The following is a 27127-nucleotide window of genomic DNA, read 5'->3' as shown; positions in this document are numbered from 1 at the left end:
AAAGCACGCCAACCCTGCCCCACCGTGCTTCACCTGGAGAAGGGAGGAAAGGTCTGGAGGAGGACAGGTGGCTTTTACAGGTGCCTTCCCCAAGGACTTTCCCCCCAGGGTTAAAAGCAGCTCAGGAGAAGGTTTCTCTTTCCTTGAGCACAGCCACTTTGGGAGGGAGAGGGGAGGGAAAGTCACAGAGAAGAAAAATAGCACATATTTCTCTTTCCATAGTTAGCTTAGTGGGAGGCAGTAGAACTGGTCCCACTGGTTTGTGAGAGACAGCTGTGCTATAAAATCCCTGCAAAAGAGGGCAGGAGCCAAGCCTGGCTGGGATTGCCTACAGGACTGTTAGGCCACATTTCCACCCTTTATGAGCCCAGAGTACTCCCTCTTCCCTGTCTCCCACACAAACCACCACAGCACAGAGATGCTGCACGATGTTCCTTTATGGAAGTACAGTGTTGGGGTGAGATGGTCCCTTCCCAAGCCGGGTTGGCAGCTCCTGCACAGACCACAGAGAAGTGCATTAGGGGCAGGTTTGAACCAGCCTCCCTGGGTCCAGAGGGCACCCTGGCACAGGGGTCATGGACAGAATGGCCAGGCTGAATGGGGCTGTGGGTAGCCTAATCTGGGGGAGACAACCAGCCCACGGCAGGGGGTTGGAGCTAGGTGGGCCTTAAGGTCTTTTACAACACAAGCCATTCTGTGATTTTACAAGGAGTGTCCTGAGCAGGGCCAGCTCACCTCTTTCCCGTCATAAGCTTCATTCACAAAGGTATCACTCTTGGGTGGAAGCTCTTCCTCCTCCTCATCTTCTTCCTCAGGGTCACTTTCACGGTGGTACAGGGTCAGCACTCGGGTGGAGGCAGTGCTTGAGGTCCTGAGGGAAAAAGCAAGGTACGCACAGGATAGCAGAACCATTTCTCAGAGACAGAGCAGATCCCTAGGTCCTGTCACAACCCACAGCATCTCCCTGCTGGGCTGTTGCAGCTCTCCATATAGCCATCCCCAGCCCAGCCCTACAGCTCACCTCCTCCTCCTATCCCGCTTCCGCATGTAGGCCAGGGCCCCCACGGCTGCCGCAGCCAGCAACAGAAGCACAGCCACCCCTAGGGTGATGGGGCCTGCCAACGGCTGCACCTCTGCCTCCTCACAGTAGTCCCCACGGTAGCCCAGGGCGCAGTGGCACATCACCCGCCCAGCCTCAATGGCACACTCCCCGCGCAGATTGCATGTCTCGCTGCTGCACGGCATGGCCCCTAGCACCTCCTCTGTGTTTGGGGTTGCCAGGAAGGCCTCTCCGTGCTGCCGGGGCCCAGGGGCTGCAGGCAGGCTGGGGCTGGGCTGCTGAGGTGCAGCTGAGGGCACAGTTGATTTCTCCTCTTCTGCATGGGCTGTCCTTGATGATGATAACACGGGGACCTGTGTCTTTGCCTCCTCAGAGGTGCCTGGAGGGAAAGAGCACAGATCAGAGCACCAGAATGAGACCCCACGATGAGGGATCTCTGGCATTTCCTAGCAGCATGCAGGCACTCACAGCCCAACTCATCGGAGCCATCGGTGCAGTCGGGGTGCCCGTCGCAGACCTGCTTTGCAGAGATGCAGCTCTGGAGATTAGCGCAGGCTTGCAGCAGTGCTGGGCACGGTGGAACTGGAGCACAGGTCACCCCACGTACCAGGTGGTATCCATGGGAGCAGCGGCACTGCCGCCCTGCAGGGTTGGGCAAGCACAGCTGGGCACAGCCTCCATTGCTCTTTGTGCAGCCATTGGTGCCTGGTGAGACAGAATCTGTTAGCAGGGCCTCTGTGGAGCTTGATGCTCCAGGTGCCAGGGGCTGAGGCACCCCCAGACCTACCTTCCTGTGAGAACTGGCTGTAAATTCTCAAGGCCACCAACTCTTGCTCCATCAGGAACCACCAGCTCTTGGCCTGCTCCAGTCGGCTGTGCCAGACCTTGCTGGAGCCTGGGGACACACAGGATCAGCACTGCCTGGCATGGAGCTTCTCTGGCCTGCCACTACCCTGTGCCCCACGGGGCCTGGGACAGCAGAAGCTGGAGGGAGCCCAGCAGTCCCTCAATGGCCTTACCATTGGTTGCGGATGTTGACCAGAGCAGAAAGCCATCTCCAATGGCAAAGAGCCTGAGGCCATGTAGTCCCTCCCGCACCAGCCTGAAGTGGGAACCATCCAGCTCTACACTGCCAATTGCACCACGCTCTGCAAACACAGACACAGGGGGCATTAGGTGTGGCACACAGAATGCCACCCCTTGTGGACATGCTGCATTGAGCCCCACTGTCCTCCATGCTGCCCCACACTCACCCTGGTCTGCCCAGTAGAGCCGGGTGCCGGAACCCCCAAAAGTGAGGCCAGCAGGAGAGTGGGCTCTGCTCCAAACCACTCTGCGGCTACTGCCGTCCATGGCTGCACACTCCACTACAGCACCAGGCCTGCGGCTGCCTGCTGCTGTGATGAAGCACATGGTGGAGGCGCGAGGGCAGAGGGCCAGCCAGGCAGCATCCTGCAGCCCCTCACTGAGCAGCATCAGGGCCCACCGCCCCCCAGCTGTGGCTACACGGATGCTGGTGGGCTGCCCCTCGATCCAGTACAGGTTTCCGCTCAGCCAGTCCAGGGCCAGGGACACCACTGTGCCCTCCACAGCAACAACCTTCTTCCAGGAGAGTCGGCCCGAGTCCTTCAGGCGCAGCATCCCAATGGAGTTGCCCCCCACCTCAGCAAAGTACAGGCTTTTGTCCTTCACCATGTAGTCGACAGCTGTCAAGTGCACTACCTTCGCCAGAGGCAGGGCCCGGTGTGGGGGGAGGCCTTGGGCTCCAGCTGTTCGTGGCATGTCCTTCAGGTAGACCTGGAGGAAGGAGTCAGCTCTGGTACCAAGAGCCTGCTCCCCAGGAGGGAGCTAGGAGACCTGGCTCTGCGGGGATACCTGCATCACGGCTGCTGGTGACACCAGGAGGGCAAAGGCTGAAGTGTGGATGGGCAGGCAGGTGGTCTCATCGGCAGCCAGCGTTAGCCCAATGGGGCATCGGCACTGCCCAGCATGCCGGCTGCTCAGCAGGCACAGGTGGGAGCAGCCGCGGGCTGTGCATGGGTTGGGAGCTGCCAGGCGCAGGGCTGGGTGCATCACCTGTGGGGAAGGACAGGCTCAGCCCAGTGTCTAGCAGCAGAGCTGAGCACAACCAGTACCATGCCAGGCTACCAGCCAAGCATGAAGATGCTCCTTAAGAGAATGGGTGATTCTCAACCGCAGGGACCACAGAGACCAGAGGATCATTTGTGGAGTAGGTGCAGCTCTCAGTGCCACCCAGGGTGTGGCAGGTTGGGAGCCCCAGCAGTGAGTGCAGCAGGAGTCTGGGCTCCCCACATAGGTACCTGAAGGCCATGGGGCTGCCCATGTCGCTTGAGCAGCACTGTCCTATTCTTGCCTGTGGCTTTGTCCACCTGCTGCACCGACCAAGCTTTCCTCTCTGACCAGTAGAGCTGGTCCTCACACACAACCGCTGCAAAAGGACTCTGGACCCATCTCAGCTGCAGCACCTGGAGGAGAGGCTGTGAGTATCAATGCCAGCACCCAAGCCAGCCCCATAACCAGAACCCCCAGCTGCACACCTTTACATCGGTGCCATCCAAATGTGTGGAACCAACACTGCCCAGCTTTTCATCCAGCCAGAAGAGCCTCGAGGTGGGGAGGTCAAGGGCTAGTGCCGTGGGCCAGCCCAGGCCTAACGCCAGCAGCACACGCTGCCGCCTTCCATCCATGGTGGCCTCCATCAGACGTGGCTGGTTCCCCACCTCTGACCAGTATAGCATCCTGGCAGGAAGAAGAGTGCTGGCCCACAGACCTGGCACTGCCCAGTACCAGGGCAGCACGGAGGGGCAGCACGGAGGGGCAGCACGGAGGGGCAGCACAGCATTTCCCATCCCATCAGGGATGCACTGAGAGCTCTGTGCAGGGCAGGAGCAGATGCTTGGGTTCTTCTCCCCCAATCATACAGCAGCAACAGCACTCAGATGAGGCCAAACCAACTCTCCCCCAGCCTGTTGTCTGTTTCTATGGGGGACAATGGGCCAGGCAAGAAGGTCCCCAAGTACTCTGGCCCCAGCCTTACCCGGCCAGAGGCTGGAGCACCAGGGAGTGTGGCTGGTCCAAGTCTCCATCCAGCACCACGGTGTACTCTGGTTTCCCTCGCCAGGCAGTTCCCAGAGAAGTGGCCAGCACCTGCCCTGCCACCCCATCCGTCCAGTACAGGTTCCTCCCAAGCCAGTCCACAGCAATACAGTCTGATCTTACACCTGCAAGAAGACCAAGAGTCAGCACCCATAGGGTGACAGCTGCAAGAGGCACCATGCTCACAGCCTGGATCCCCATCACCTCACGAGCTCAGAGTTCTCCTAGCCATCTCCACCAGCAGCTGGTGAGACACTGGCACAGGCTGCTCAGAGAAGCTGTGGATGCCCTGTCCCTGGAGGCATTCAAGGCCAGACTGGATGAGCCTTAGGCAGCCTGAGCTGGTGGGTGGCAACCCTGCACATGGCAGGAAGTTGGAACTGGGTGGGTTTTAAGTTTCTTTCCAACCTAAGCCATTCTATGGTTCTATAATTTTCCCATACAAGGGGACACAGCCTGGTACCCCAACTGCATCCAAGCCACAGAGAGGGCAGCCTCACTAGCCCCAAGCTATCGCAGCTTACCTTTCACCAGCGTGCCTTTTTTACTTGAATCTAGACTCTGCCAGGAAATGCTTTCTGTGGCCAGGTCCATCCAGAAGATTTTCCTTTCGACCAAGTCATAGTCGAGTGAGAAGACGGTCCGTTCCTTGTCAGTGGTCAGCAGCACCTCCTCGCGCCCACTCCGAAGGCCATAGGACAGCACTTCCGATTGCACAGCCACCAACAGTGTGGGTTCCGGTCCTGGGTTGACACAGAGACTCTCAGCACTTGTGACGCCAAGGAACATAGCCATCCTAGGCATCAGAACCTGCTGGGATGCAGTCCTACTGCCATGGCCATGGGCAAACAAGTATCAGTGATGGCCAGTGGGACAGGCAGGGGACCACATGACTTCCCACAGGCAAGAGGCACACACAAGCACATACCCACTGACTCCTGGCATACCAGGAGGTGCCCAATGCTGCCTGCCCTCCTTAGGACTTACCGCTGAGTTTGCAGATGCGGCCATCAGGCTCCAACACGTAGCCAGAGAGGCAGCCACAGCTGTAGGTCCCTGGAGCATTGAGGCAGATCTGGCTGCAGGTTTCCTTACCCTGCTCTGTGCACTCATCCACATCCACACAGGACATGCCGTCCTCAGCCAGCTGATAGCCTGGAGCGCACCAGCAACGCTGTGGGGACAGCAAGTATGTGGGGCTCCCTGCTGCAGCCTGTGCAGTCCACGGAAGCACAGTGGGGCAAGACTCCCAGGCCACGGCTCCCAGCACTCACAGGTCCCTGGGGTGATGGGTAGCAGAGCTGTGAGCAGGGTCTCTGGCAGGGCAGGGAGCAGTTTCCTCCCTCATCTGAGCCATCTGCGCAGTCCTGCTGACCGCTGCACACCAGTGATGCATTCAGGCAGATCCCCAGCCCGCAGGGGTACTCATTGCTCAGGCAGGGAGTGGGTTGGCCTGCAAGGGAGAAGCTGCCCTCAGCCTCAGCCACTAACTCCTTGCGCTCAGCAGGAGCTGCTGGGGGGCGCACAGAACACACAGCAATAATGCCCAGCACAATGCCTGCAGCCTGCTTCCAAGCTACCCTAATGTCATAGCCACCAGCCCAATGGAGACAACATCCATCCACCCTGGGTCTAAAGCCACCACTGATGTTGGGAAGGGGCATTCTGCAGCAGGATGTGCTCCCACTCCTCACTATGCTGAGGACCCATAGGTGGGACACAGAGGGGACATGCAGGTGCTGCTCACAGCCAGCCTCGTCGCTGCCGTCACTGCAGTCGCTCTCTCTGTCGCACCGCCAGGCATCAGGGATGCACTCATGGCCGTGTGAGCAGCCCCACTGCTGCTCACCGCACTGCTGTTCCTCCAAGGGACAGTCCTGCAGGAGCAGGGGATGAGTGATGCCACCAGCCCTCTGGGGACACAAGGAGGCATTCCCAACACTCACCCACCTGCTCATCTGTGCTGTCTCTGCAGTCAGCCACACCATCGCAACGCCAGGCCTCAGGCACGCATTCCCCACTGTGGGGACAGACCACCTCCCCTGGGCGGCACAGCAGAGGCCGGGGCACGGCACAGCCCTCCTCATCTGAGCCATCGCGGCAGTCAGGGTCCCCATCACAGCGCAGAGCCAGGGCCACGCACTGCCCACTGTGGCAGGGGAATTCAGATGGGCTGCACTTCTTTGGCACTGTGGGCAGAGGCAGGGATGACAGGGGGCACAGTGTCCCCGTCTCCCATTGGTAACCATCCTGCTGGAACACCCACATGCAGGGCACACGGTCCCCCAGGAAACCACATCATCCTAGCCAACCCTCGGGTCTCACCGCATCCCTGCTCGTCGGTGTGATCCAGGCAGTCGGCATGGCCATCGCACAGCCAGCTCTCGGGGACGCAGCGGGTGGCAGCATCGCAGCGCAGGGCACAGTCCTGTGTGGGGCTCCAGCAGCCCATCTCGTCCGAGGCATCAGGACACTGTGGCACCCCATCACAGCGCTCGTGAGCCCCAACACACATGGTGCTGTTAGCACAGTGGAAGGCCTCTGGGCAGAAAATGGATCATTCTCAGTCTTCTGCAGCCATGGAACTTCTCAGGTCTTCATCCCATCAGCCCCACTGATGAAGCACCCAGAAACCCTGGTGCATGATCACCCACTAAAGGCTGTCTCCTACCTGGGGTGTCACAGAGCTGGGCACACCCATCCTCGTCAGAGCCATCTGCGCAGTCCTTCTCTCCATCACACACGTAGTCCTGGGCCACGCACTCAGTGCCGTCACGACAGGGCATGTGTGTGCGAGGACAGGAGAGATGGGAGAACACAGTTGGGGGGCGTGGAGAGCTGGGCCCGAGGAGTGGAGTGGGGGGAACTGCCAGTGCAGGAGTGGTTGGGTGCTGGGTGCTAGTGCTTAGCTGTGGGACAGAAGGATTGGTTGGCAAGGATCGAGTGGTGGTGGTACTGGTGGTGGCTAACCACACAGGGATGGTTTTGTTTGGAGTGGTCCATGTGGTGGTTGGTACAGAGGTGGTTGTGGTGGATGGCCTGGTGGTGGTGGTTTTAGTTGGGGTGGACAGGCTGGTGGTGGTCAGTGTTGTAGTAGCCTTGGTGGTTGTTGCAGGCATAGTAGGTGCAGCAGTGGTCTTTCTCAGTGAAAGCCGTGTGGTGGAGGTGGTGGGCTGAGCAGATGTGGTAGCTGTGGTTGTCCTTGTAGTGGTGGTCACAGGTGGAGGAAGTGGCAGGGCAGGTCCTTTGCTTGCTGGCACTGGCAGAGGCACAGGCACTGGAACATGAGCCTGGATTTGGGGTCGTGCCCTGCCCATGCTTCAGGCACCACCAGAAACAACATATGTGGCCCCCAGCACCCAGGTGGCACCCTAGCTTGGAGCAGGACAGGCCACCCAGCCCCATCAAGCACAGAGCTGCTCTTACCTTCCTGTAGCTCTGAGCCCACGAATGCCACCACACCCTGCACGCCTGTTGCTGGCACTGATAGCACAAGAGACAGCGTCCTCCGGTCCCACAGCAGCAGAGCCGTCTCATTAACTGAAACCAAGTAGGGCTCAAAGGCAGCCACAAGGCCATGGGACCAGCCAGGTGCCAGGGTGACTGCTTTCTGTTTGGTCAGACTCAGTGCCTTCAGGCCTGTGAGGAAGAAATAACAGAATCATAAAGGTTGGAAGAGATCACTAAGGTCATTCAGTACAACTGTCAACCCATCTCCATTGTGCCCACTAAACCATGTCCCTCGGTGCCACATCTCTACATTTCTTGAACGCCTTCTGGGCAACCTGTTCCAATACCTCATCGCTCATTCTCAGAAGAAATTTTTCCTGCTGAGGATCTGGGGCACACAAGACAGCCCTTGTGCTACCATAACACACCATTATAGCAGAAATCCCATGGCAGAAGACAGGAGCCCACCCACAGGACAAAGTGTTCCAAAGCACCCCACTGAGCAGGAAGGGACCTACTGTCTGCAGAGCAACCTCCTCTGCTCCCTGCTCCAGATCCCTGTGGGGCTCACCTAGGGCTGAGCTCCAGAGCAGGCTGAAGGCCTTGCTATCCATGGCCGCAGGCAGGTCTCCAGGCCACGTCTCGTTCCAAGCATCCCGTGGGCTGCCCCCAGACAGACTCAGCTGCTGCAGGGGCTGTCCACGGGCCAGCCAGTAGAGAGCTCCTTGTTGCCAGTCCAAGAAGAGGTGCTGGATGCTGCTGCGAGCACGGTGCAGGATGCGTGGGGTCAGGTCAGACACCTTGGTCACTCCGATGTCCCTCCGGTTACATGCGAGCCAGTACAGGTTCCCTGAGCGGATGTCCACACGGGCAGAGCAGACTTGGGGACAGCAGGCAAGCAAGCAGTTACGGGGCTGTCCCATGGCCCTGCTCCTCTGCTTGTGTTCCCCCTTTCTCTAAAGCCAGGACACAGCCGACCCACACCTAAACACAGCCCCAGCATGGGCACCGAGGGACCACTGTATAGCACCCAGCAGAGCCTCGTACCTGCCCCGAGAAGGCAAGCATGCCCCAGCACCCTGTCCATCCCCACATAAGGTCTCACCCGGCAGCCTGGTCACGATGGTCTCTTGCTTCCCAGGGTGTCCCACAACACGCAGCAGTGCCCCACTGTCATCTGTCCCATAAAGCACTGACCTCTGCCAGTCTACATCCTGCAGGTGGAAGGCCTCCTGCCACTCCTGCACCTGTTGGCTGTGTGTTCCAGGGCCCACTTGCAGCAGGGAGATGGCTGTCCTCGATGAGTATATGATAGACAGCTCTGAGGGGTGCAAGAGCAGCATGTAAGCACGGCTGAGGCACAGGACAAGCAGGGCTGACCCTCTGAAAGGCTGCCCAGGTACCAGGCTGCATAATCAGGGATGTCCCTGGCCCCACACAGCCGAGCAGACTGTACTCACCTGTGCATTTCCCTGAGGGCTGGAGGTAGAGTCCCTCTGGACATGCACACTTGTAGCCTCGAGGGTGCACAGGGGACAGAAGGCAGAGGTGGCTGCACAAGCCTGGAGCACATGCAGCAGTGTCTCCTAGGGGCAAAGGGGACGTTAAGAACTCAGGCAGCACCATCCCCACAAAGCAGCCTTTGCCAAGGGACCAGGAGAGTCATTGTATAGGACCAAGGGTGAGGCATGGTACTTACGTGGTGGCTGCTGCAGTGCATGCAGCACAGTGAAGGCCGAAACGGGGGCCCGGAGCAGTACGGCATGTTCCTGTGGAGAGGCCTGGCTGGCTGACACCAGCTCGGTGCCATCAGCCCAGAAGAAGCGGCTCTCAAACACAGCCAGGCCCAGTGGCTCTGTGTGGCTCCGCAGGACAGCAGGGAAGGAATGGCGTCCGCTGCCATCTACCCGCAGCGTCTCAATGGACTGGAAGATAGGTCAAAAGCATGGTGACCATATGGCATCCCAATGCCCCAGAACAGTGAGCCTTGGCTACAGCGTCCTGGTGGGTCTGAGTGCTGCTACCCCCCATCCCTACCTCTTTGTATTCGCTGATCCAGTATAGTCTCCCAGCCACGTGGTCCAGGCTGAGCCCTATAGGCTCCTCCATGGACACTACTGTGAGCTCCTGACGGTTTGAGCCATCCATGCCAGCTGCAGCAATGACTGTCCGACCTCTCAGCCCACGGTTGACCCAATAAAGGGACCTGGAAGCAGGTACCAAGCACCCAGGCCTCAGCACGCCCCCCAAAGCCACAGTCAGCAAAGATATCACTCTTAATCCTCACCTGGCAGATGGGTACACTGTCAGCTGCTCCGGTGCCACATCCTTCCCCAGCACTGTCACAAAGCCACGTCCGTCACCCAGCCCTGCATAGATGGCTGCAGGATGGCTGCTGGCCCAGTACAACTGCCCCGTGAACCAGTCCACAGAGATGCTGTTCACCTCTCCAGCATCTACAGACAGGGAGGATAAGAGGCACAGCCTCTGCTCCAGAACACAAGACAAACTCCAGGTTGCCCCTGGATATAGGACAGGGGCAAGCCAACTCTGAGCCCCCTTCTCAGCCCCACTGCAAAACCTAGCACCCTTGCTTCTCCGCACCTGCATAGAGGAGCTGCGCATCCTTCCCCGGTAGGCGTGCACAGAGCTCGCCCTCCTCTGTCAGCCAGAAGTAGGTTTCACGAAGCAGATCATACACCAGGGCACGGAGCTCGGCCTCAGTGGAGAGCACAGGGCGGTATGCCTGGGTCCGCACATCCAGAAGAGCCAGGTCTTCCCCAACGGCCACCAGGAGCTGTGTTGCATTGTCTGCCAGGACAAGAGGGATGTCACAAGGCGAGCAGGGCATGCTGTGGGCACAGCCTGGCCCCTCAGGGTCCCCCTCTCTACCTGCTACTTCACAGAAGGTGCCATGCCGCAGCAGGTAGCCCTCGAGGCAGGCACAGCTGAAAGTTCCTGGCGTGTTTCTGCACAGTTGGCTACAGGGGCCGTACTCCAAGGAGCACTCATCCACATCTGCAGGGACAGGCACTTTTGGCAGCCCACAGCCAGTACCCTCCAGACCTCGCCACTGCCCACCCAGACTCCTGCTTCCCAGACCCACCCACTCCCACTGATGCCTCACAAGCAGCCTTCTCAGGACCAGACACAGCATATGGGCGAGAGCAGGGATGTCTCAGGGCATTCGCACTCTTGGTACTGCAGCATGCACACCCCAACCTCTCCTTACCAGCACAACTCTGCCCATCAGCCTGCAACACCCAGCCAGACCCGCAGGAGCACTGTACACCCCAGTGTGTGTCAGTGCATGATTCTGCGCAGCCCCCATTGCGCACAAAGCAGCTTCGTCCTGCAGGAAAGGATGAAGCAGGGAGATGAGGTGATGCAGGACCACCCTGGGGCTCCCCCTGCCCAATGCCCACTCACCGCAGGTGCTGGGCTCGTCAGTGCCATCCAGGCAGTCATCCTCATCATTGCACATCAGGGACTCCAGGATGCATTTCCCCTCATCACACCGCACCATGCCAGGTGGGCAGGGGGCTGTGGTGCACATATGTCAGGAGGGCAGGGTGATGCCAGGTGGCTCCCAGCCTCATGAGATGCCCCACAAAGTGCCTTTGCACATCCTTTGGACAGGACCATCACTTACCACAGATGTCTTCATCCGAGGAATCACCACAGTCATCAACCCCGTTGCACTTCCACTCGGCAACAATGCATACCCGGTTCCTGCACTGCCACTGCCCTGGCAGACAAGGCTGCAGAGGGCAGCCCTCCTCATCCCAGCCATCCTCGCAGTCCTGATGCCGGTCACACAGCTCCCAGTGCGGGATGCAGTGGTGGGTGCCAGGACACTGCAGCTTCTTCGCTCCGCACACTGCAGGGACACAGCGACACTCAGACTCCGAGCTGCGTGGCTGCAGCCCCCCGGGGCGCTGAAGAAAACGTACCACAGTCCTGCTCATCAGAGCCATCTGGACAGTCGGCAGCACCGTCACAGCGCCAGCTGCTGGCAACACACCGGCCGTCATCACACTGCCAGACATGGGGGTCTCCGCCGCAGGGAGCACCTGCAGGGACGGCACGGGGTCAACGGCACTACCAGGCCACACACGTGCCCGTGCCACAGACCCCCCAGGTGCTCCCGGACACACGTACCTCTGCAAAGGCAGGTATCAGCACTTCTGTTCTGCCTTGCACCACCGCTAGGTAACACAGCCCCCTCAGCCCACCCCACGACCCATCTTCTGACTCACCACATAGCTCGTCCGTCCCATCTGGACACTGCTGCTCTCCATCGCAGAGCCATGGGATGGGGATGCAGCCATCTCCGCAGGCGGCCTGGCGCGATGCTGCACACGTGGGGCTGGCGGGGGCTGCGAGAGAAAGCCACGGTCAGCCCAGGGGGGATCTCCATGCTCCTTGAACATCCCCCCACAGCACGGCCTTGAGGAGCAGGTGCCGTGCCACAGTTGCCACCTCCCGCACCCCCAGGGAAGGGCACCGCCGACCCCTCGGCACGGGAGGGGCCGCCGGGACCCCCTGTGGCCAGCACGCCGGGCTGTCAGGCGGACATCCCCCACCCCACCACCCTCCATCCCGGCTCACGGGCGCGGCGGGCCGCGGTCCCGGCGACGGAGCGAAGGATGAGGATGGCGAGGATCAGGCGAAGCGGCGGGGGGCGGCCCATGGCGGCGGCCGGCAGGGGCGGCTCCGGGGGCCGGGCCGGCGGGGGCAGCGCGACACCGCCAACGCCGACACCGCCGCCTTTATAGGAGGACCCCGGCCGGGCCCTGCCCGCCCCGAGTGGGGCTGTGCTGCGGGGGCTGCGCCCGGCTGGAGCCTAGCTGGCCATACGCGCAGCTAGCCGGGGGCATCCAGGCCCCAGGGCAGGAGGAAGCGCCTCCTCTGCTAGGGCACGTGCGGGGCCCGCTGCCCCCGAGCGCAAGGCTCCGTGCGTGAGGGGCATTGGGTCTCTGGTACCGCCGGGTACCCCCGGCCCTCCTTATCAGTGTAGGCTTGTTGTGCGATCTCAGCGTGTGAACCTGCCCTGCGTGCAGCTGCACCAGGCGTGGGACGGCCACAGGAACCTTGAACACCGGGGCACTGTCCCAAAACACGGGCTGCTGCTGGCCATCAGGCTTGGGAATATGCTTCCAGCACAACAAGGAGGGCAGCGAGGGGAGGAAAACAGCCCCGCGGAAGGATAAGGCACCTGCGGCAGCCTGGGAACAGAACCCACAGCCACCAGCACCCTGAGAACGAGATATGACACTACCATTCAAACAGAGCACCCGCATGGCGCAAGGGAGATGCCCCCCAGCCTGTGACACAACCAGAGAGGCTTTTTGTCCCAGGACGTGATGTGCCATCTCACAGTGTCACAGCACAGCCCTTACACACCTGCTTGCCAGGCTGCAGTCCTGTGTGTCCTGCTGCAGTTTGTGTGCCCAAGCTCCAAGTCGCCTGATATCTGTCTCTCTTTTTTCCTGGCAGAAAAAAATGGATTTCATTAAACACCTACTTCTTCCAGGGAACACATGCTACTCAAACAGAATTTCAGAGCATCCCAAACTATTTTCATAAAGATAGTTTTCATTCCAATTTTGAAACCAGAAGATTTCTCCAGATAATAAAAATCCCCTATAATGGGGCTTTGGTCTTAGATTTCCCCTTTTTCAAACTTGTACAGACAGACAGAATACTTCATAAACCAGCTGGGTGGGAGAGAGGAAGGATGGGAGCATTGTACTTTTTCAACCACTTTCCCAATTTTTAACTCTTTCTTCTCACTTTAGATCATTTAAAAACAGCCCGTGTGTTGGAAAAGCTACAATAGTTATTTTCTGTAAATCAAAGGAATGGAGAATTCTCTAAAAGATGAAGGATTTTGAAAATGTTATTGGAAAGACATCATTTTCAACTTCTTTTTCTATAGTTTATTTTTACCTGTTCATCCTATCTAAAAACATGCAGACTTACTTCCTAAACTACAATTTATCAGATGTTATTTTTCTCTTCCCTAACCCTCAAAAGACCTCAGAAATATGTAGAAAGAGCAACAAACACTCCATTCTTCAGCTGGCAAAGACATTTTTGTCACATAAAAGATTAGTGATAGGACAAGGGGGAACAGTCTTAAACTGAGACAGGGGAGGTGTAGGTTAGATATTAAGAGGAAGTTTTTCACATAGAGGGTGGTGAGGCACTGGAACAGGTTGCCCAAGGAGGCCGTGGATGCCCCATCCCTGGAGGCATTCAAGGCCAGGCTGGATGTGGTTCTGGGCAGCCTGGTCTGTCGTTGGTTACCCTGCACATAGCAGGGTTGAAACTAGATGATCATTGTGGTCCTTTTCAACCCTGGCCATTCTATGATTATATGAGAACTGACAATGGAGTTTTTACACCTTCTTCATCTACTGGCTTCCATAACTCAAAACGCCTTTTGCCTTGGATGTGTTGCAACTGGTTGCCATCATAAGATGCCTTTCCTTCCCTTTTGAGCTGTGGCCTAATGACACATGGTATAATTATCTTTCTTTAATGTTGCTCCTCTAAATACTCACAGATGGAGAGCATTGCATGAAATTTAGTCCTTGAGCAAGGAAACTTCATCTTTTGGTCACGTACGTTTGGTGTGCTGTTCTCCATCTCCCTTCATGTTAACCATATGTGTATGTGGGTCAGCTCTGACGTGCATACTGCATATCATTCTTGAACAAAGCATTTCAACAATTGTTCTCCTTATATTTCATATCAGATTACTTGACCAATTGAAACAGAAGCTGAAAATAGGTACAATATCTCAAAACTTGGTTTTCTGGCAAAGGTGCTACTAATGGAAAACAACCTGGTAAATGCCTGTGAATGCAACAGGAACTAAGAAGAAAAACAATTTGGTCCAGAAGAGCACGGAAGGGAAAAGAGAAAGGCAGTACATAAGCACAGTAACAACCACCTGCTTTTCCAAGCGTAACTCCTACAGGTCATCATCAGAGATGGGAGGAAGGTTGGAGAAATGCTTGATCTGACCTTGTCCTGCTTTTGTGTGCATTACAAGTGAGGTTAGTGCAGACACTGTCTGTGCTGTGCTGGGAAACGTTCCCGACAGGAGCTGCACACAGCAACACACTGTGGGATGGCAAAGGCAGGCTCTGTAAATTCCTCTTACATTTCTCCATTTCTCTTCTTCTGTGACTTAGCCAAAGCACCTGCCACACTGACCACAAACAACACTTCACTGACATTTGCAGGGATAGGAAACAACTGGAGACATTGTTCCTCATTTGCCATTTTTCTGCCTTGGTCTCTGAGTAGGCATTGTCTCTCTTAAATATTCCCCCAATCCCTACACTTGCAGCTGCAAAACCATACTCTTCCAGCCGCAAGGCAAGTGGTAGCAAAGGGATCTCTCCCAAATCCTTGTCGTCCCGCTCCTCCCAGGCCCCGTGAGAATTATCTTTGAGACTTGGGGAAAGCAGAGGTGGTCATCGGGAGCTCTGCTTTCAGACGCTACGGCCCCTTCAGCATCTCCAGGGCTTCACCCTTTGGAAATCCTTCCGTGATGCCTTCTTCATACAGCCACTGGGGAGCAGCAGAGGGCTGCAAAAAGGGCCTGCCTTCCCATCCAGGTTCTCTAAGAGTTACTTAAAAGGCTTAGGGAGAAAAGAGAGGTAAACCAGGGCCTCCACTTTGCTATGCCACAGCCCATGCTTTGCCTGACAGCCACCTCTGTCCCACAGCTCCTTACTCCAGAATATTCAGGCCAGCACACCTCCTTCTTCCTCTAACACAAATTAAAGAGGAAAGAAAAAAGAAAAAAGAAAAAAAAAAAGCAGAGATCTTTCTATTCTGTTTTTCTATTTACTCCAAGCTTCTCCTTGATAACACCCTGTTTCTGGTTCTATGTGCAGCACACGAGCGAACACATTTCAAGCATTTGGGAACCCGAGCACCCCAACCAGGCTTTGTCCCTTGGCTCAGTTCACTACTTGACCAAGTAAAAAAGGAAAAATACTGCTCTTCCAGAAGCCATCAGCCCAACTTTGCTCCAGCATCACAGACACCTGTTAGCATCACATCACTGCTTAATAAGAAATAGCCAAGAAGAACAAGTGTCTTTATTATCTCTCTGGATGCACGTAACTTCGTGAGAAATGATTCATCGTTGCTTTGAAAATGAACCTGGCTTTAAGAACAGCTCTTCCCTTACCTAGCTTTAGCCAAATTTCTTTTTTTCAGAAAAGAATTTGGCTTTTTGATTTCTGGCAGATGCAGATTTTTCCTCATTCTCTGGATATTCAAGGCTGCATCTGCACTGGGCCACTGCTGCTAGACTCAACCACAGCAGAACCAGCTTATCCAAACTGCTCATGCATGTTCCCTCCACAAACATCAGGTGAGGATCTGGCTACGCTCAGCCCTCACTGCCAGCGGAACCATTGATGATCTGTGGACCAGGACGTTCTCTTTGACTGAAGATATCAACCTGGATGCCTGCCCCAGTTCTCTATGTTAAAACCTCACTGACATTGATTGCTCCTGGGAAACAGCGTAGCCTATCACACCATGAGGCACACTAGGAGGGCACCCATGCATTGAGCAACAACTAATCTCTGCCAACATTTCCAGGGTCACCCCTTTAATGACTCCAAGCTGAGAGCTCAGGGAGACAAAGAAGGCTGTAAAACAGGCCAATCTCCTCTCAGGCTATCGCAGCCAATTTTATTTACTGCTACAGAGCAATAAAGCATTATAATCCTGGAACAACCTGTGCTCCACACATCACCTCCCTTTCTTGTTCCCCAAGGAGCTCTCAATAACATTAAGAGGAAAAAAAAAAGGCACAAAGAAGAAATGATGCTTTCAGAAGAGAGGGAACTGTGGAAACATGCCAATCTCCCCAAAACTCTGCCCAGGCTCTGCTGATCAGCATTTTTTTGAGCCAGACAAGGTGTCTCCATTTAAAATCCCTTAATGGCTTATTCTTTTGAGCTGTCCCTTTTTGAACTCCTACAAATTTCAGTGATGGAAAGAACTTCCTCCTCTCAGCTCTGCACTGTGGGAGAAAGCCATCTCCTCATGCTTCCTTTCACCAGGCCACCCAACAGTTCCAGCAGGTGAAATACACTTCTTCACAGCTGTATCTTGTCTGCTTGTTCCTGTGATGATCTCCTCTGGCCCCAGAGAGATCAGAGTTGTGAAGAGCATCTAAGATGTCTCTGCTCCTCATACTGCTAGAAAACATAGCACAGGAAACATTGTTTTGATGCGAGGTTCCAGGGATGGCATACAGAGAGGCTGTCCTCAGATCACTTTGAAAATATTAGCTAGGAAGACCCAACAGCTGTTACTGTACTGGCTGGATTTGGTACACATCTGACATCTCAGCATGGGCCTTGCTCAGGGACATTTGTCACCTTCCCCCATCCTGCTAGGTCTAAAATTCACAGGATTAAGAGATAAAAAGCAGTAGGATGGGGTCAACTTCTTGCAGTCTAGTATCACCACTGCACTGTGCAGTTCCTGTCATCAAAATCAACCACCAGCAGCTTTCCTCTTACCTAGCAGATACCAGGGAGATGGGCAATTGGAGCAATTAAGGCATCAGTCTGTGCAGCTGCAGCTGTATGCTGTCATAGGGCCTATATTTTGCAATTGGCTTTGGTATGCGTTGTATTTAGACTTCCCCATGGAGTGTCTATTTGCCTTGGGTTTGGAATAGGCAAAGAAATTGCAGTGCTCAGGGAAGGGAAGGGGAGAAAAGGGAAGAAACATTCTGAGGGAATCTGATGAAAGCAGGAGAGAGCAAGGTTGTTATCCTTCTCTGAAATAGCACTGCTTAAATCCTGCTAATTGCAAAAGTTCTGTGCAGGATGAGCCTTTTTGGCTGCACTTCATGTCGGCTCTGTTTTCTGCCAGCTCATACTGCACTGCACACTGCCTTGCACTATGTGGGCTTTTATTTCCACAGAAAGTACTGCTGCTGTCATGTTGCCCCAAGGGCAGGCATCTGGAGAGCTGGGGCTGCATCCAGAGCATCTTGCTTAATCCCACAAATTCCCATCCCCGCAAAAATAGAAACAATCACCTTCTCACAGAGGAACTTGCTGTATCAGGTTTCCAGTGCTCACAGCAACCAAGCTAAATTAGTAGTATTGCTGTAGCTAGTAGAGTAAATGGTCTCTTTCCTTTAATGCTAAACAAATTAGTGATTTTTTTAGGGTGTGCTTTTGGGGGCAGAGGGATTGTAGTATCCCTTATCTTTATGACATATTGCACCCATTTAATTTTTTGCACTGATGACACTGAAAGTGTGCTTGGAGCCAAAAATGAAGTGTTTGCCATGTGTAGCAATTGTGTTGGCAGACAGAGGCTGGTTCAGTTAATCAAGCAACTCCCATAATTTGAAATAGCCTCAAGCCTCCAGCAAGCTCTACATTTAGCATATCTGCATCTGGAGCTCAGCATCTGGGACAAAATCTGGCAAATTCACCTGGGATGAGACTGGGAGCAAGTGGAGGAGAAAGCCCCATAGCTCTGGCTCTGGGGCTGTGGCTCTGGCACTGCCTCATCTTAATGTAAAAAGGATTCAAATGGGCCTGCTAAGACTGCTTTGGAGGCTCCTTTTCCTTCTCAGGAAGGGTTTCTATTACCAAGGTGTATTCTTTCTTTAATTTAAAATGAAAGAACTTTAAACAAATGAATAAATGCAAAAGATTTGTCTACATGCTCACTGCTGCTTACTGTAACTTTATCTCATCTATGCAGTTGCTGGTGAGATGCCCTGCCATCTCTGCCTGGAAAACCTAAGGGAAGATTTCTAAACCTCCTGCCATTTTCTCTCTTTTCAAGCAGATCGCCTGGAGGCTACTGAAGCCCTGATGTTTAAGCTGTGTAGGGATATCAGAGACAGAAGCCTCCTAAGAGGTTCCTGCTGCATTGGGAAGTGCTGGTGTCCACACTCCAGAGCTTAGTTGCCTCTTAGGGAGCTTCATTTTCCCAACAGAGCAACGTGGAAATGTCAGGAGCTGAGCATTTTGCCATCCCTTGGAGGTAGCGATGGAGAGGGTGTGGTAAATGCTGTCACACAGGAAACACTGGGTACAACTTGTCCCACATGGATGGGAGAAGAAGCTGTCCTGAGTTGGCTGAGTGATATAGAGATCATCATAGAATCACAGAAGCATGGAATAGCTTAGGTTGGGAGGGACCTTAAACCCACCCAGTTCCAATTCCCTGTGTCGTGCAGGACTGCCACACACCAGCTCAGCTGTGCAGCGCCCCATAATACCCAGCCTTGTGCACCTCTAGGGATGGGACATCCACAGCTTCTCCGGGCAGTATGTGCCAGGGCCTCACCACCCTCTGAGTGGAGTTTCCTCCTAATATCTAATCTAAATTTCCCCCCTTTTAATTTAAAGCCATCCTCCCTTGAGCTATCACTGTCTGTCCATGTCCTTCTCCCAGTCTGTACACATACACAGGATTGCCCTGACCCCAGTGCAGCGCTCTGTTCTTGGCCTTGTTCAATCTCATTAGGTTCTTGAAGGCCCGCTTTTCAAGCTTGTCCAGGTCCCTGTGGATGACATCTCATCCGTCTATTGTGTCAACTGCACCACTAAGCTTGGTATCATCAGCAAGCCTGCTGAGGGTATACTCGATCCCACTGTCTTATGTCACTGATAAAAATGTTCAAAAGCACCAGTCCCAAGATGGACCCCTTGGGGACCTCACTCATCACCAGCATCCACCTGGACACGGAGCTGCTGACCACAACCCTCTGACTGTGACCATCCCACCAATTAATTATCCAGTGAACGGCCTTCAAATCCATCTCTCTCCAATTTAGAGATGTGCTGTGGAATCACATCAAAGGATATGATGTTAACTGGGATAAGGTTAATTGCTTTCAATTAAGGCTGTCCCAAGACTGTTGGTGTGATGAGAAAGGCTACAGGGGATGAAAAGTGACTGGGACAGGATTGAGGGCTATGAAACCTCTTCCCTTAATCAGCACATGGAGGAAAGCATATGCACATGCATATAACCTGCCAATATTTGCTTTTCAGAGGTACTCCTGGGATTATAGGCTCAGGAGCTCAATCTGAGCCTGCCAGCCTTCCCGAGCCTCAGTGTGGAGCCTCAAGCCCAGGCAGCCTGCAGGGCCAGACAGAGCACAGCACAGCACTCAAGCTGCACATGACAACCAAAGAATATGGCAAATAAGTGGGGTTTAAGGGCAACAAAGTGAGCACTTTGTGCAAGACTTGCTGTGCTACATTGCAAGAGTGTCTAAAAGTGGTGAACCTTACAGAGCCTGGGTGCATCCAGTAGGATGCTGGGGGTGGATGCCTCCATGGGGGCTGGGTCTGATCTTCCTGGCTACCCACAGGAGACACGACAGCCTGGTGATTGCTCTCTCCAGCTGCAGCCCAAGGCCTGGATGAGGGTTGTGTTGATTTTGTGCTCCAGGGCTGCTTGGGCACGTGTACAGAGCTCACTGCCCCACGCAGCAGCTGTTCCCAGAACAAACCTGGGACTTCAATCCCAAAGCTGGCAGCTCTCAACAGCATACAGTCTGCATGTGATCAGTGCCCAGTGTAGACACCACAGCTACCCTCCTGCTCCTTCAGGCCAGGAGCACAGGGGATGATTCAAGCCAGGCCCTGCTGAGTTCTGTAATACATGCCATCTACCTCAAGAGAGCTTCCAGACCCTCCCTCAGAGCCACTGTTTCACCCTCACAATCCTGCAGACGTAAAGCAGACAGGCTACTCCCATTGGCTCAGCGTTAGGCAGATTTAAGGTGATTTAGTTTAAAATTCCTTTATGCTCCTTAGGAGTCTATTTCCCGCACTTTAGAGAGTAGAACAGATTTCTACTGCTCCATTCAAGCCCTTGTTTGACCCGCTCTGAACAACGCTACAGGATAGAGAGAATGGAAACATAGAAGAAAGGAGGAGAAGGCTGGGCAACTGTTTCCCCATAAGTCTGTGTGGATTCAGGGATGGATTTTCAATGTGTTCACATTCCATCTCCACAGGATGAGAAGCAGGCAACCCCAAGTCCATGGACTCTTTTCAATCATTTCTGAAGAGCTGTGACTCCCACACTCCTATTGAATTTGCAAAAAGGGATATATGAGTTCTGATTGCCACCTTCTAGGCCTGCCTAGAGGAGAACCTGCATCACACTAAACCCTTCTCTGAGGGAGACTCTGAACAGCCAGAGGAAAGGGATGCACAGAGGCACAGGCACAAGACACAGCAACATGTGCCCAAGGTGGATTGGAAGCAGCCTCCCAGGCAGCCCAGACACAGGGAACTGTGGTACTGCTTGCTCGAGGCCTTTTCTGAAAGCTGTTTGCTCACCGTGTCTGTCTGGAGATTGGAGTTAAAATTGAACTCATTGGACATCAGCCCTGTCTGCTCAGCAGAGCAGGGAATTTTGCAACAGTGCTCATGCAGCATGCATCTCTGTTGGCTACATGAGCGCAGTGTGAGCACAGCCTGTTCAAGCACCTACTTGCCTTTTCCATCAAACTCAGTCCAGGAGGAAACTGAGAGCCATTAAACAACTGCAAAAAATTTGGGGGGAGCTAAATTTCCTTGTCCCAAGATGAAAAGGGGGGAAGGGTAGAAACTGATTCAATCACGGGTTAAAAAATAGACTCAAAAAATCCGGAGTCACATGGCTGTCACTGTTTGATGCTAGGCTTATCTAGCACTCTCCCCCTAGATGCCAGCCTATGCCTGTCTCTAGCAGTCTCCAGTTAATCCCAAACAGAAGTATACTTTACCTCATACTATAGTAGATCAAGGTATCTGAGGTGACCCTGGGATGATGATCCTCTTTTGGATGACCTCGGTTCACTGTGGGACTCAAAAAGGAAATAGGTCTTAATAAGAGCAAAACTCATCCAGCATAAGAGAGGCAAACTGAGAGAGTGTCCAGATTTTTAAGCTGAAACTGATTTTGAACTGCCCCTACACCTTGCTCTAACACCAACACCTGCACTGGCTTTTGGTCAGATAATTCAGCCTGGCCTCCTTGTGACTGCCTGTAGGCAGGACGAAGGTAAGTACCAATGCAGAAACTGTGAGAGATGAAAACTTCTGGGAATCATTTCTTCCCTTCTCTCTGTGATGTTTCCTAAATCAAGCTAGCACAGTGGCAGCCCATGATGAGAATGCTATGGCTGTTTGCGTCTTCAAAACCTTACCCCATGGGGGCACAGAGTTCAAAGGAATATCTGATACACTAAGAAGCAACACAAAGCACAGCTGGAAAGCAGATGGACCCTAACCCAAAGCAGTCCAGTGTGTGTGCTTGGCAGGCAGGGCCATTCCTCAGAATGAAGGGGAAGCCACTTTGGGGACTGGGGACCTTCTTTCTTATGCAGCCCTAGGTAGGGCAGGCAGAGGACAAGCTCCCCAGCATGTTTGAGATGCAATGTCTGTCACTTGCCCCATGCCAGTCTCTTTGGGATGGAGATGTGACACTGAGCGTCTGGGGCAGGTGTCACCTCCTTGCATACCAAGCTCCACTGCCTAGGCCTATGTGTCCATATGAGGCATTCCCCAGCTGCCCTTACCACTATTTCAGGACCACTTGCATTCCTGGCTCTTATCAGGCTTTTTCCAGATACTTGAGCCCCTGAACTCAAATGTCACCAGGCACATCTGGGCCCTTCCCTGTCTATGCTCTCAGCCCCCTGCACAGAAGCCAGAGGCCAACATTGATAGCTTCTGAAGAACTTACCGATTTTTTGCTCAGAGGAGCACAGAAACAAGACTCTCAGGCTGCTACATCTAATGGCCCTATTTATTACCAGGCAGAGCTCCCTTTCACCTGCCCCACAGCAGGCACCTTTGATTTTTACACCAGTAATGCTCACCAATGCCCTCCCTGTGTCTCAGTTCTCCCATATAGGGTGGCTGGAATTACCAGTGCCAGAATCTGCTCTAGCACTGCTTCTCTGACTGGAGCATATGGGTGGGAAACATCACTGGCCATTGCTGCCTGTTCCCACAGGAGGTTTCAAGCTATTTGCAAAGCTCAGGAGCATTTCTACCTGGGAGCCTTTGGGATGTGAGAAGGAATTAGGCAGCTTTGCTTGTTTCCCTGGAGCAGTCCTTTCACTTCTGCCACAGGCCCATAGGATTTTGCCATCTGTGAAGCTTTCCAGAGAGAAATTCTAATCTATCTGTGCCACCGAGCAAACATTTTTGTGAGTCCTGTAGCTCCACTGTGGTCCGTCTTCCCCTGAATCTTGTCTGGCACAGAGCTGTGGCAGAAGCCTGAGGAAGAGAAGAGCTGGACGAGCCTGTAGCGATTCCAGATTACTTTCTCAGCCAGCTCAGTTTGCAGACCAAGGATTTCCTGAAAAGGAGGGCCTGCACTGTGTGCAGCAGTGGATTTTTTTTCCTTCTGTGAATGTGTCTGGTTCCTTTTTGAAATCAAGTCAGTTTTTAGCATCTACAAGGTCCTGTGACAGGGAGTTTGAGAATCTATGTACACGTCCTTTACAAATGGAAAAATTAAGAGCAGTGTGATGCTAGCTGATGGAATGACAGGATCTTTGATACAATCTTCAAGCAGTAAGTCTTAAAGCAGGGTGAGAAGTGAAATAAACCAGCCAAAATTACTAAAGGCAACAGCATACGCTGCAGCTGAGCATGTCAAGGGTAACAAAGTCAGCACAAGCCCAGCTAGTCTGCAATGGGATGTAAAGTGAGCGCAGATCTTCAGAGGTGCAAGAGTCACATCACAGTCTATGGGCAAAGGTCTATGAGCCAGACTGCTTTCAGAGAACCCATGGATAGGCTTATTTGCTTTGTGATGAATAAAATACCTTTGTATTAGTAATAGATCCGTGTGTTTACCTTAGATTGGGTTAATACAGCTTTAGCATATCTGACTGCTTCATGCAGACTAGAACAAATTTTTATTAGTAATTAATTAAAGGAAGGGCTTTGCTCTGAGACAGTATATTGAACACACACTCATGTACTACTTCCTATTTCAAACTCTTTAAGACCTTTACTGAAGTATTTTAAGATTCATCTTTGTTTTCTTTCTTTCTTCTCTCTCAGTCACACAATATTGGATCCATACTTTACTGATATATGACTTTTCCATGTCTTATCTGCCTCTCATCGCTCTATATTCACTTGTTAAATAACACACTCTCAATTTTAAGTAATGCCTTTTTTTCTCCCGTTCCCTGACATTAAACCTTCACTATGGCACATTATCTTTGATGTGTCACACACCATGCTAGCCAATAATAACAGCAATAATACGCCTGAAGGAAGACTGACCTGGAAAACAAAAGTAGCCTGCTCAATAAACAGGAAGCATGCTTGTGCAGATAAGAAACGCTGGGGAACAGCAGTACAGTGATACATAGGCCTGTGATGGTCAGTCTACTGCAGCATCCATATCAGATAGGGAAGTTATGTACTTTGCAACCTAGTTTGTCTTTATGGGTGACTTCAACTTGCCAGACATTAAATGGGAACAGCTAATGCAAACAGACTCAGGGGATTCCTAAAACACCCTGATGATAACTTTTTTGGGGAAGTACTAAGGGAGCTGACTTGTAAAGGTGTCATCCTAGATATGTTGCTTGTAAACAGACAGACTCGTGCGTGAAGTGGTGACTGGAGGCCATCTGGGCCATAGCAACCATGAAGTAGTTGAGTTTAAAGTCTTTGAAGAAAGGAGGAAAACTGCCACCAAAACGTCAAGTACACCTTTATAGATATGTACAAGAATATTTACTGCCGTGTAATATATAAACACATATTTTCATATGCATGGGTGCATATTTATGGAAACATGTGCCTCCTTTTGACCAGAATAGAAGGCAGAAATGAGCCAGTAGTGCTAACGAACTTGGAACTGAGCTGGTATGAGACCCGAGGCTGAGAAAAGCCAAACACTGAAGCCCAGAGCCAGCTCCATGACCAAAGCTCCTGGGTTAACCAAGAGCCATTGTTTGCTATTCATAGCTGCATTAGCTCAAGTTTTATCAGAGGCTTTTAAAAAACTCAAAGGCAGTTGGAGTGCCAGAGAAGCTCTGTCCTGTATAGGCAGCACAAGAATGGTGCAAAGCCCAAGATGTGTCTTTGCACAAGCTGGATCAGGCCCTGTTGGTAGGGAGATCACAGGGAGCTGACACAAGCAGCTTAAGTTAAGCTGCTGTGATTTAATTGAGATAAAAGCTACTTCTGCACACCTTTTGGAGGACCCTGAGCAAACCATGCTGCAACCAAAAGTTTATTAGCTATGTGACCAAGGGCTATAAAAGTTGTCTCAAAGTTGTCAACCAGCTCAAACCCAGCTCAAGGCTGAACAGCATCAGGCCTTGTAAGGGCTCTCATGGAAAAACCAACAGTGATCTTAAAGAAGAGGAAATCAGAAGTCTGGTCCTTCACATTATTTTGAGACCAACTAAACAAAGAAAGTTGGCAACAATTGCAGTGGGTCAGTTCTCTGTGGAGTGGCCAACTTAGGCATACAAACCTTCAACAGCACCCTCTCAGATATGTGGTAATAAGGAAATCTGAAGTGCTGTCTGAGTCTCAGACAACAAGGTTACTGCAACCAGCTTTAGAAAATGGTGTTTATTCTTTTCCTGACTGTCTCCACACTGGGAGCTAGAAGATCACAGGAAATCTTGTGTTCTGAAGTGACCCTTACATCAATGAAAATAATTAGTGCAGAGAGTTTGGTGTTGCCTGAAGCATGTCAGCATTGCACTACTAGTTTTGATGTTGTGGTACTGCACAAAATAGGACTAAGACAGTGGGGTGGGGATCAAAGTATTTTTGAAAGACCAGGAAAGATGGCCTATCAACAGAGACTGACTGCATTTGGCTTTCAGATAAACTGCTTGAGTTATCACTGCAGCCGTGGGGGTAAAAAAGATGAAAACCTACAAAAGCTCAAAATCTGTGGGACCAGTTTTCTCCTGCTCTGCAGCTGAAAAGCTTAACAGTAGATGATGATTTGTTCTCTGAGCTTAAACGAGCAGAGAACACAACACAGAATTCTAACACTTTTCCACAGAGACAGATCCTTAACATTGTCACACACATCTGTGCGCAGGAAGGTGTCCATATGAGTACAGATGTGTACATATGTGAGTCACAAAGATGCCCATGTTGCTGTTGTCTTGCACAAGAAATGAAAAAGCAATTTTGCATTCACTTCCTTCCTCAAAAAGTCATCTAAAACCAGCAGTTACCCAGTATATTCAGCTACTATGCCATACTGCACTTCTTCTCCTTTGACGAGAAGTCAGCAAATCTAATTCTCAGCCTAATTGTGATGACTTTCAAAACCATCTTATTTATTTCAACTTACTGATTTTCCCATAGACTCCGCTATCGCTGCTTTCTTACCAGCTTTGCTGGTGCCACTTGGTTCAGATCATCGTACGCTGATCTCTCATCTTAGAAGGCCAAGGACATTCTCCTCCGTCTGCTGCATCTGCGCCCCCTTGACCAGTCCTACTCTTCAACTTTTGCTCAGGAGCAGTGGCATCCATTGAGCCACGATCTACACCAAGCACTTTGTTGTACCTGTGGTGAGGGGGTGTGTTTTCTATAGATTGATTTTCAGTCACTGCAGGATTGCTGTGGCTGCTGCTTGAGTCTGCCAGCACCCTCCTCTTCCGCATGCCATTCCATACTGCTGGAATCTGAGCAGACTGGGAGTAGAGGACGAGCAAAGTCTAGAGGAGGAGGGGACGAAGAATGGATGAGCCAAAAATGCTCGCAGGCTCCACAGGCTTGGGACATGCGCGATTCCCAGCTGCCAGCAACAAAATGCTGCTTAATAGACTGCCCAACAGCTTGAGTTCCTCCTGCCTGGCTTCCCATGAATAAACAGCCTGCATTCTCCAGACCTTGTCAGAGATATTCCTGACATGGGTGTGTCTTCGTTTGCAGGCACATTTCCTAAATGTTGCCTCCTCCAACCCAAGTTTAGAAGCACTTATCTGGTACAAAGATGCTGTGAACCACTGGCTTCTGTTAGGCACAAATGAGATCAGCTAGACTTTGTGGGATGGGGCAGGGAGAGAGCCATCTCTACAGGATACTCACTCAGGCAGCAGACAAGGCCAAGACATCTGCAGACAGGGAATGCATTTGTATGCACCAAACTTGGGGTCTCAAGTGACCTACTTAGCTGCATTGAGTTTCTTAGCTGCAAACAGTTTTTGCAAGAAGAAAACTTCAAACTTTTCGTTAATTGAGTTAACCCTTGAATATCAGGTTTTTCCCCCTGGGATTAAATTAACACCTCAAAATAAAAAGACTAGGCAAAAATATTTTCAAAGAATGCAAAGGCTGACGATGGGAGCAGCTCCACCTGACCTTTCTCAACATCCTCCACACAGCATTTGCCTGATTGTTGACTTTGCTTTCAATACTTGCTTGAGACACCACATCAGCCGTTTAGTTCCTCCTAGTTTTTAGATTC

General features: G+C 52.6%; 1 protein-coding gene across 1 annotated transcript; it reads right to left on the bottom strand.

Moving 5' to 3' along the window:
- Positions 1 to 419: 419 nt before the first annotated feature.
- On the bottom strand, positions 420 to 26025 carry LOC122180451 (low-density lipoprotein receptor-related protein 2-like). Its single transcript, XM_042872114.1, has 35 exons — positions 26006 to 26025; positions 21432 to 21504; positions 13034 to 13119; positions 11887 to 12006; positions 11581 to 11700; positions 11280 to 11507; positions 11057 to 11170; positions 10860 to 10979; positions 10520 to 10645; positions 10232 to 10438; positions 9915 to 10083; positions 9665 to 9833; positions 9327 to 9552; positions 9088 to 9213; positions 8733 to 8948; positions 8199 to 8507; positions 7604 to 7816; positions 6849 to 7436; positions 6503 to 6718; positions 6128 to 6366; positions 5925 to 6054; positions 5452 to 5630; positions 5165 to 5351; positions 4702 to 4920; positions 4119 to 4302; positions 3619 to 3820; positions 3382 to 3546; positions 2936 to 3136; positions 2314 to 2857; positions 2080 to 2208; positions 1848 to 1955; positions 1529 to 1765; positions 1022 to 1439; positions 736 to 871; positions 420 to 493 (listed from the first exon to the last, which is right to left on the bottom strand). Coding segments are annotated over exons 1-35 (6762 nt in total). The 5' UTR covers positions 26007 to 26025; the 3' UTR covers positions 420 to 436.
- Between the last annotated feature and the right edge of the window lie 1102 nt (positions 26026 to 27127).

This window comes from Lagopus leucura, unplaced genomic scaffold (genome assembly GCF_019238085.1).
Source record: "Lagopus leucura isolate 7727_CA_CO unplaced genomic scaffold, USGS_WTPT01 Super-Scaffold_100004, whole genome shotgun sequence".
NCBI classification, from domain to species: Eukaryota; Metazoa; Chordata; class Aves; order Galliformes; family Phasianidae; genus Lagopus; species Lagopus leucura.
Note: the sequence above shows the minus strand (reverse complement) of the source record. Positions and strands in the feature narration are given on the sequence as shown.

Excerpts from the sequence above, each read along its gene's own strand:
- LOC122180451 (XM_042872114.1), bottom strand. Across the intron at positions 10,646-10,859 it reads TGATGGGCAGAGTTGTGCTG|ATGTGGATGAGTGCTCCTTG; the intron begins GTAAGGAGAGGT and ends CTGTCCCTGCAG. Across the intron at positions 7,437-7,603 it reads GGGCTCAGAGCTACAGGAAG|TGCCAGCAAGCAAAGGACCT; the intron begins GTAAGAGCAGCT and ends TGCCTCTGCCAG.